This window comes from Lagopus muta, chromosome 6 (assembly GCF_023343835.1).
Source record: "Lagopus muta isolate bLagMut1 chromosome 6, bLagMut1 primary, whole genome shotgun sequence".
Lineage (NCBI taxonomy): Eukaryota > Metazoa > Chordata > Aves > Galliformes > Phasianidae > Lagopus > Lagopus muta.
This window is the reverse complement of record NC_064438.1, coordinates 36,799,807-36,810,446: the sequence shown is the minus strand read 5'-3', so window position 1 is coordinate 36,810,446 and position 10,640 is coordinate 36,799,807. Positions and strand designations below refer to the sequence as shown.

At 42.8% G+C, this 10,640-nt stretch overlaps 1 protein-coding gene across 1 annotated transcript in view; it reads left to right on the top strand.

Moving 5' to 3' along the window:
- Positions 1–2,953: 2,953 nt before the first annotated feature.
- Positions 2,954–10,640, top strand: part of SLC25A21 (solute carrier family 25 member 21) — a 221,158-nt gene continuing 213,471 nt past the window's right edge. The window contains exon 1 of the mRNA XM_048950029.1: positions 2,954–3,126. Coding sequence (XP_048805986.1) covers positions 3,060–3,126 — 67 coding nt within the window. The 5' untranslated portion in view covers positions 2,954–3,059. The remainder of the gene's footprint in view (positions 3,127–10,640) is intronic.

Here is a 10,640-nt window from a genome sequence, read left to right as displayed (position 1 = left end):
CGTGCAAGGGCCGGCGGTGGGGCCGCGGTCTGAGGGCGGGGCCCGGCGGCACGGCACGGTACGGCTGCGGGGGTGGCTGCGGACTCGGGCCGGGCGATGCAGGGCAGCCGGCGCCGCCGTGCGGGCGGGAGAGGTAGCGCAAGGCTGCGGTCTGCGGGGCGGTGTGCGGACACAGCTGGCGTCTGGCAGGCTTGTCCTCCCGTGAGCGGGAAAAAGTTGTTTTCTTTTGGAGGGGTTAGCGATGGAGTGCTGCCCAGACTGGCGAGGAGCGGTATTCCCCGCCTATGGAGAGAGAAGCGCCGCCAAGGCCATGGAGAGCCGCATTGGTTTGGGAAGAGGCCACGTGGAAATGGGATTAAGCCTGAAAGTGCTTTGGGAAACCTACATAATGGGAACGCTGCCTATTGAGGAAGCATAGGGATGGAGAAATGCAATATATGTGAGAATTTAATGGTGACGGGTCAACAGATTTGTGTTTTAAATACAAGCAAATTTTTATGTAAACCTTTTTGTTGCAGTGACACCTTGTGAAGACAACAACTAACCAAACACCTTCATCTGGCCAACTCCAAATTTTCTTGACTGTTGAACAACTCCAACAAGCTTAATACCAGATTTGCTATTTGTAGTAAAAAAGCATTGCATAGTGAGACCTACATCCCTGCAATAAGTGAAGTAGTGATGTTTCAGCATCTGCTTTTTGTTGATACCAAACACTGGAGAACTGGTGATCCTGCTGTATTTAATTGAGCAGCAGTCTCAAAGTGCAAAACCAAGGGAAATGATGCTAATGTTAATGAAACACTGAAGTTGAGATTTCAATTACTTAAATGTCAACACATTATAAGTTCTTTAATTTTAGGAAGTTATTCTGCATTCCCACAGCAATTCCCACTCTGCTCTTACATATATTAAAGAATTCAAGTTACTGCTTGTTTGCTGATGCTTGCAAATTATCTAACTGAATATTATAGCTCAGTTTTATTGTTTTATTAACTCTTTTGTGTATATTTTGTGTGTTCTTGTGTTTTACAGTAACGATAAAAACTTCCCTTTTCTCTTTGTTCTGAATTGTTGAAGGCTGCATTTCATTTTATCCTTGGAACTTCCGGTCCCTTAGCAACGTTTGATGCTGAACTGTCACAACAGACATGCACACACTCTACAAACCAACTTATCAGAACAACACTTCAAGAGCAGACTTCATGGAAGCATTTTCCAAATATATATTTTATTAAGTTATATTTAAGTTTTGACTTCCAAATTCTAAGGTACCTGCAATTGCTTCTCAAAACAGGAAAACGTTTGCAAAGGTTTGGCAAATGATTGTCAGAAAGGCGAATGAAGGGGATGAAAGTACTGCAGTTTCAAAACCTTATGCACAAAACCCATTTGTAGGCTGTTAAAGAATCCTCCCTTCTCAAATTGCACCTCATCACAGAACATTATGGGTTTTTGTGTGTACACAGGTTATTTCCCAGTGAATGAGGTGGACCACAGATCCCTTTTCTAACAGAAAAAGAACCGAGTACCAACATTTGCTTTCAATAGCTGTGCTGCAGGAATATATAATATGCATCTTGTTACAAATAATGCTTTTAAGAGACTTTAGACTTAAACTTCTTGACTTGGTGAGATAACAGCAAACTGTGGTGGTGTTGTCTTCTTTTTTATTTGTTTGTTTTTGTTTTCCCTCTAGTGAAGTGAAAAAATAAGGACGCAAAAACTATCTTTCTTTTCCCTTTCTTTCAGAGATGTGCCAGCAAATCTAGCCTAGTTTTATTTCATAAAGTTCAAGGTTATTAATGGAATCACTTTGAAGATAATGTTAAGGATTTCTGACTCAAAAGGAATATTCTTGTCTGCGTTAGCACTGTAGAGCTCTTAGCAAGAAAACAAACCCAAGTTATCCGAGTGGTTAACAGCAATCTAGAATCTTATTCAAGAGACATTTCCTTTAAAATCTATGTTCTTAACTCTAATAAATGTACCATTGAGATCAACACTAGCTCTGTTCTCTCCTCAAAACCAATGGAACCGTGCTTGTATGTAAGTATCTTCTCACTGTTAGGTAAGGACCAAGTTTGAGCTGAATGGACAAGCCTTCTGTTGGCTTAAGAAAAAGAAGCAGTATTAGAAGAAAAAATGGAGAGGACTGTGAGAAACCACAGTGCTACTCAGTTAGGGAAAAGACAGCAACAACAGACATGTTGACATTTATACCTATGCCCAATGTCTCTGAGAATAAATGCCCTTGGCTGCTCCACATCCATACAGGTGATCTGTCCTTCCCTTCAGCAGTGTAGCCCTGCCAACACAGACTCTGGAGAAGAGCCTCTGGCCAATATCACCCCTGCACTGTATCCTGGCATCTTCTGAAAAGCGTCGGTTGGCCTTGGCAGGAATAACGCTGGAGACTGTCAGAACCAGGGCTGACTGTCACAGTGCTCAAGGCCAGGGAGCTTTTGCTGAGCCTGTGGGTTTGCATGACGCATGCACCGTCCACCCCAAATCACCGTGTCCTTTGACCACCAAACAGCAGCAGCCATAGTCCAAAGGTTTTTACAGCACAGTGCGCTTCAGGAAGATGGTGAGTGAGCCAAATGGCACCACCGACGCCTCCTGAAAGCAGAACAGTGAGGAGAACTGGTGGGCGTTCGCTGGGTCTCAGCCCCGGCGGGGACCGGGACTGCAGGAAGCGCGTGCAGTGTGGCACAAACCCCACAAAGTAGTAAATGGGCCGAGGCGGTGGAGGTGGCAGCCGCTCCGCCAGCGCGCTAACAGGACACGGCTGCTCTCCCAACAGTGCAAAGGGCTGCCGGTCTCGCAGCCAGAGTTCAGCCGCCAGCCCGAGCCTCGCGCTGCGGCCGTCAGGGGCCGGCGGGCAGAGGGCAGGGCCCGGCTCTACCCGGGCCGTGCTGCGGCCCCCCCGCAGATAACCGCGGCTCCCCGCCTCCCCCCGGCTCCAGCGGGACGGCTCTGCCCCCCTCCCGCCTCGCGCGGCCCCGGCCCCGGCTCGCAGCCACTCTCCGGCAGCCGACCTCCTCGGTGCCGTCACCATGGCTCGGCAGCCCGGCGGCTTTCTGCAGGAGGCCTCTCACCAGATCGCCGCCGGCGGCTCGGCGGGTAAGTGCACGCTCCCTTCGCGCGGGCCCACGGCGGGGAAACTGCCCGTCCCGTCCAGCCGCGCCGCGTTGCTACAACGCACGAGGCGGTGGGGAACGACTCTGTGAGGCGGCGGCTCCTCCCCCGGCGGGAGCGGGAAGGGCGGGTGGCCCCTCGGGCGGAGCGGGGGGTCTCGAGGATCCCGTTGCCTTGGGCAGCGTTGCCGGATCGCTGCGGTAACTTCTGGAAGCGTGCTGCCCTCCCGGGGGCGGGCGTCTGCGGCGTATCGCTCTCAGCGCACTCCGCAGCCCTGTAGGCGATAAGGCTGCCGTTCAACCGCTCAACCCTCGCGGGACGCGGTAGTGTGTAGGAAAAGGTCCCTCTCGGTTTGCAGGACAGCTGTAGTTACGTTACATTACTTGGACTGGGAACTACAAACGTCAAAGCCGCCCACATCACTCTGTGTAATAGCAAAAGCACTGCTGGGTCATTTCTTTAATCTGCTTCCCCTACATAACAATAAACTTTAAATATTTATGTTAGGTGTGGGGAGTGTTGATACCAGATCCTGCTGTTTCAGCGTGTTTGTAAATCCTGTTGGCATCTCAGCTATGCATTGTGTTTTTAATTGGTTTTTAGTATCACTTTCAGTCAGCATGCTGTTTGCCATGTTATGTTATAATGGAGAGAGGAAAACTGTGTTTTATGTATCGTTTTGGTGGCGTTGTGCTTCTTTTTTGTGCCCCTGACTTTGCAGTCCTTCATGTTCAGCCCTTGGCTTTGACAAGGAGATGTCACAACAGAAAAGAGCTGTGCTGTCCTGGCCTTTTCCATGTGCGGTGGAGGTGGCAGCCGCTCCGCCAGCGCGCTAACAGGACACGGCTGCTCTCCCAACAGTGCAAAGGGCTGCCGGTCTCGCAGCCAGAGTTCAGCCGCCAGCCCGAGCCTCGCGCTGCTGCCGTCAGGGGCCGGCGGGCAGAGGGCAGGGCCCGGCTCTACCCGGGCCGTGCTGCGGCCCCCCCGCAGATAACCGCGGCTCCCCGCCTCCCCCCGGCTCCAGCGGGACGGCTCTGCCCCCCTCCCGCCTCGCTCGGCCCCGGCCCGGGCTCGCAGCCACTCTCCGGCAGCCGACCTCCTCGGTGCGGTCACCATGGCTCGGCAGCCCGGCGGCTCTTGTGTAGCTTTGGAAATCCTATAATGTTTTTAGGCTCTGCTTGGTACCCACCCCCTCTTTCCCCATTCAAGAAGGAGGATTTAATCAGTGCCAGCCTGTTGAAGGCTCTTCAAACCTGGTGAGATACCAAGATGTTTTGGCAGCAGTTGTTCTGCAAGATGACATATTTCTCTGCCTATAGCTGAGGGTCTGTATGTAACTGATTCAGACTGATTGATTTCTGTACTCTGAAGTCAGTCTGCTTTCTTTAAAAAAATTGTTCTTGTTTGCAGAAGGGTAGTTTGGATAACTATCCTAGTTTGGAAAGAAAATTGTCACAGAGCTGAAAGGACAGTCTTAGAGAGGGACTGCAATTGGAAAAATGAAGTATGTGTGAGGGTGGTGTAGGGAAGAGATAGACTAAAAACTGCTTATCCGGCAGGCATAAATTTTAAGACAACTTTCAAGGAGACAACTAATCTGCACCTAACACTTTTTCAAGTATGATAAGGAAAATCTATTGCATTTAATCCAGAGGCATACTGCTAAAGTGCTTGCAACAATTTGTGTGGTCTCTTGTCAGGCATGTTCATTAGCACCATCACTGACTTAGAATCTGTGCAGAGATCTCTACTCATTGGGTTTGAAGTAAACAAGGACTGTTCCTTAAATCCTTAAATAACAGCAGCATCATGACAGAGGAGTTTTCAGGTATTGGAGGGAAATGGATGAAACTTGAATATTAACACTCATGACACGTGCTTAGAAACTCAGTGGAATTCTTGTGATTTATAGAGAAGATAGAAGAGGAAGGCCTTAGCTTTGAGGTCTTTAGTCCAATTGTTAAATTTCAGACAAGTGTGGATCCAACAGGGAGGTGATGAAAGCAGGAAGGAAAGGATGGTGGGTGTCAGTTGCTGAGAGTGTACTTAGTATTTCATCCATGCAGGGGACTTGGTTTCCTGAATTCAGTTTTCCAGTATCACTTTTTGACAACCCGTATTGCTTTTGGCTGCCTCTGCAGAAGGACCGGGGGTTTTTGTAGGCCCTTTGTCATATTTACTAGTGCGCAAATACCACAGATACCATAGGGTGTCTGTGATACCTGTACCACAGACTGATATTTAGTAGGAAACTGGGGGAAAAAAAATCACAATATGAATGAATGCATAGATTTTAAGAAGTTCTGATCATCTTATCTCATACAGTTAAGCAAAAGGAGTGTAGGAAGGAAGCTCTAAGAAAGTTGCCCTAATTTGGTGTCTTTGTCAAAACAGTGGTAGGAAAGTAGCAAGGTAAGTCAGAGAACAAATTGTACACCAGAGTGGGTGTAATGAATGTCTGCATAAGTAAAATGAGAAGTTAGTTAGCATCCGCATGTCTGATGCAAAAGGATCTGAGAAGATGTGATTTTGCTAGGTCAAGTGGAAAATGATTAGAGATAAGTCTAAGCTGTCAGAATAGGAAGAAAGGGATTTTTGGAGCTTTATGGAAGGTGTCAGGGCTTGTTCATGTACTTGATAAAGAGAGAGGAAGGGGGAAAAGAAATCAAGCTTGACACCTTGTCTACTTGACAAGCTTGACACATCAGTCTACAAGCCTGATAGAATGGAAGATACTGGCATGCTGAAGTAAGGAGAAATGCAAGCATTTGGTGCTGTAAAAGAGAAGATTTTAGCATACTGTTGTGTGTTTGAGACGTTTCAGAGTTAAAGATAAACTCTGTCAGTGCTCTGATACCACTGAACTGTAACACTCAGGCGTGACAGGATCTCAGACCTTCTTGATGTCTATGGCAAAGAGTGCATCTGCTTCTGTGGAGCTCAGAGTTTGACTTCATGTTAGGCTGAAAGCTCTGAGGGTGACCTCAGATCTTAAATATGAAGTTTTACTTAGTCTTGATGTATGTTCTTCCTGCTGATTTTCAGTTTGCTCTCATCTTTTGGATTCCTGGATTGATCAACTGTAATAGAGAATAATTTGATTTTGTTTGCTTGCCTAGGTGTATAGAGATGAACAGGAGTTTGACTGAAATACTATTGGGGCACTTCATTACTAAGTTTTGCCCCTTCCAGTGTAGAGAATTGATGGTGTATTCCTTTTCTCTTGTGGGTAATTAGTACACTAAGGCACGTGTGGAACTTACAGGAAAAAATAAACAGAAAACAAACCCTTTAAACTGTAAAAATCATTGTGAAAGGAAGAGCTTTTGAATTTGTAACTGCAGAATTGCTTTATATTTAGGAAGACAAAATGGTTATTTCAGCAGCCCTGTACATGCAGAGTTAAAGTAATGGGAAGAATAATTTATTTCTCCGTTTCATAAGGATCAGAAAATAATTATTTTTTTCTGCCAGTATAGAAGAGGCAGAAATTAAAGCGATAAATAGTGTTGCATGCAAAGTCAACAGAGATTTCATTCCATAGATAAAGGAATCAAACACTGCCAATTACATTCTGTGATACCTGAGTAGATTTGCCAAGACATTCAGAGAGAAGGCTCTTGAGTCAATTTGAAAGAGTGAGTGAAATGTCATCTTAAACAATTGCACAGAGGACTATTGGCTGAGTGAAGTGGCTGAATTTGGCTGAAGGTTTTGAATTTGGCTACTCTGAATGTTTTAGCATGTTGCTGCTTGGTATAGGTGTGTGTTCATTATTATTATTTTTTTAAATTGTAATAAGTTTGCAGATGGAAACAGCTAAAACTGCAGGTAATGTAAATACAAAGTAAATACAACTGAGATTTTATGTTCATTTCTTTTGCTCCCATATACCTTCACATAAACATGATTATCATCTTTAATTTTGAAGTAAAAATGTTGAAAGGTTTATTCACTATATGTAGTAGGTGATAAATACAAAAGATTAAGTCTTTTAAATCTGTAATATTTAACTCATCTTTAAATACTTTCCTACTATAATTCAGTGTTTTTAGTTTCTTAATTCTGTTTAATAAATCATCGTGAACTATTGACTTTCTATTATTGCCTAATGAATATGGGAAAGTCAGAATGAGCTGTTTCTGTGTTGGGTTTTTTTTGTTTTTGTTGTTTTTTTTAATAAAGGTATTTACTTTCTATGTAAGAATAACTGTAGCTGGTCTTTTTTTTTTTTTTCCCCTCATTCTCCATATCTTCATGAAACAGCAGGATTTCTGCCTGTCTAGACTTCTGGGCTTTGATTTTTTTTGAAAGAGTTAGGTTTCCAGCAGCATTGAAATCTAATAGGATTTGGGAGTCTAATTCTCTTAAGCTCCTTTGAAAGTCCAAACCTTGTCTTTTGAGAGGTGTTTTATTTCAAGAGTAAGCAGAGTTGATTATCCTGGATTGCAGCAACTCCTTTGAAGCAGATCTATAACAGGAAAACCAATCATCGGAGTGAGAGTGTTGGATGCAATATTAAAAGCAGTTTTTGGTCCTCCTATCACTAGAGGCATTAAGCTGGCAAAAATCACTGCAAGGCATGCCAGCCATCATAGTCTGAAACACCTGAGGTTGTTTGGTTGTTTGGCCTATACAGAGGGGAGAAGGAGCATAATGGAAGAATAGGAAGCACTTTCAAGTAGTAAGAGAATTGGCTAATTCTCCACTTCCCCCCTTCTGTTCCCCCCCATCCCCCAGGTGTTGCCTTGATTATTTTGCTGACTCTTTTCTTTTTTTTTTTCTTTTCCTGAAAACTAAAATTTAGGATGACCACTTTGTGTTTTCCTCATTGCTTTTTTCTTGCTTTTAAGTCATACTCTTGGCATTCACGTATTACTAAAATAATCACTTAATGCTCAGAGGTAGTTTCAACTACCTAAGTATAAAGCTAAAGCTGCTAAATATCTTGACATGAAACCATATGGTTTTAAAGTGCTCAAACTTTATTGTTTCTGAAGTCTTTTAAGGTTGAAATATTATCTGAGTATGTCTTAGTTGTTTTTCACTGCTTCTACTAAACTGGCATTTTGGACATTAACAGAAACTGCTTATATTAACGAACGAAGAGTAGGAAGCAGTTAAATAGAACCAATTTCAGGAAAAAAAGTCTTGCAAGCTAAAGTATTCCAAGGGAATGAACTTATTCTTAGCAGTAAAGCTAATTTTCTCTGCTGGCTGAGAGTTGGTGGTTTTGTATGAGATGCTGGGCTTAGTGTTTCAGAGGGGAATTTCTTCTTTGGAAGCAGGGTGGGAAGAAGTTTGGGTGAAGAGAAAATGAAAAAGGTCAAGGTTTTGTCGGCAGAAATATCATATATCCCAAATTTCCTCAAGCATTAAAAAAAAAAAAAAAAAAAAAAAAAAAAAAAGCTGGCTGAGCTTTTGAGTGGCGTGTGGTGTGCAATAAACATTTATCCTTAAGATTTTGTACATATAAGACTCAGGGCTTTGAGAAAGGTTATGTATTTTCTACTGTTAGTTTCTAATAAAACAGATTTTCTCTCAAAAACACACAACCTACCTCACAAAAACCCAGGTGCTCAAAACCTGAAGAGTAATGATGGTGATCTTAACTCATTTGTTCTATTACCCACGAGGTGGCAGTGTAGTATTACAATAAGATGCTAAATATGTCATGCTGTGCTAGAACGTGATTTGAAAGGTATGTTGAGGTTGGTGCTGGTGAGAAGATTAGGATATGGGAATTTGGATTAGAATTTTGAAAGTAAAACTCAAAAGCATAAAACAATTCACAATCAGTGAATACTTATTTCATGTGCACTGCAAAGCCAATGATACTGAATTTGACTTTCAGTTATGAAGAGAAACCTACAGAGGATGATAATCAGAATGTTATATCACTGACTAAGGTCCAAGGGTGGTGGTAAGACAGAGATGCCACATGTAAGTCAGAAAACTTGGGATAAGCTTTTGGCCTAATTGAATTAGTGTGCAACTAGCTACTGATTTTCACAGAGAGGAATTTGCCTGATGATTGTTTTATTTTACCATAGATTTCATATGATGTAGCTGAAATCTCTTCAAACTCTCATTGCCCATTTATAAACAATTAAGACAGAGGCACAACGGGCTGCTTTAACTTAAATTAATGTCTTTCAAGTATTGGCAGGAACATGACCTACAGTGATGTGTAAATACTTGCAGATAAGTGTTTCTTCAGAACTGTAGCTCAGTTTCTGTGACATTCCCTTTTGTGGCATTTCCTTGGATGTTCTTATTAGTTTGCAATCATTTTATTCTAGTTCTTTTTCTACTTCAAGCTAGCACAACAGTGAAATTGGAAGAGCTCATCAGGTGTGACATGTCAGACTGTCAAAACTCTCCCTTAAAAATGGTTATCTTATTAACTTTAATTAATCTTATTTGTAATCAAGAGTTCTCACTCTCTGATGCTGAGTTATCAATTTTGCAAGAAGAAGGTTAAACTTCAGTCACTATAAAGTAGTAGTTTGTGTACTGAGGGTTTGTAATTCGTGTCAAAGGCTTCTTTTGTAACAGAAGTCAAAAGCTACACAGTTGCAGGAAAAGTACCTTCCATTTTTCAACAGCAGGTCTTGTCCTGAGGTCTCATTACTTTTAAATACAGCACCACTGATAGCTGGAATACCTAAGGCTGAACTACCTATAACACTAGTGTCCTGATGGGACGATGGAGTTATGTCTCAAAGAGTCTTAAGGCTGTTGATAAGTCCAACCCGTATAGTGGGAAAGAAAATACAGGAGTAATTGGCCTTTAGATCTGCTTTATCTGCTTTTTAATTGTTAAACCACCCTGTTAACAGTTGCTGTTTTGTTGGTTTTTTGTTTTTTTTTTTTTCCCCCCTCCTTCCCTCTGGATCCTTTTCATTCTGCTACATTTAGGCAGGAAGCATAGTTTATGGGTCATCTTTCAGCCTTTAGTCAATGAATCATTTCCCATTTTGTTATCCTAGTTTCCCAGGACTTCTGTTGCTTTTATTGTACTGAAGTGTAATGTATAGCTGGTGTCTCCAAACAGACACAGTCCCAAAAGCAAAATGAGAGCCTTAGTATCTTCAGTTTGGAAAAATTAGTTGCTTGTTATATTTCACTTCCCATTACAGCAGATTGCAAGTGTTCTTGTGGCAGAGTTTTATATAATTTTCTGTTTGTATTTGTTTCTTAGTATTTAATTAAAGATACTTAGTAAAGATTTACTGAAGATGCATATGTAGTTTGAATGTGTAGTCATGGTTGTTCAACTTTGCTCTTCATGTCAGTGCTGCAGCATGAAAGCAAAGAATGGTAAGTTGCAAAGGTTTTAAAAACAAACTTAATTTGAAGGCAGTTCCCATGATTTTTAGATTAATTTGGGATCTGAGTCATGAGGTTATGAATGCTAGGTGTTGGTGATGATAAACCAGCCTTATGTGTGTGTTCTCTTCAGGCTGGTTTGCAGTGCTGCCTTGCCTAGGACATAA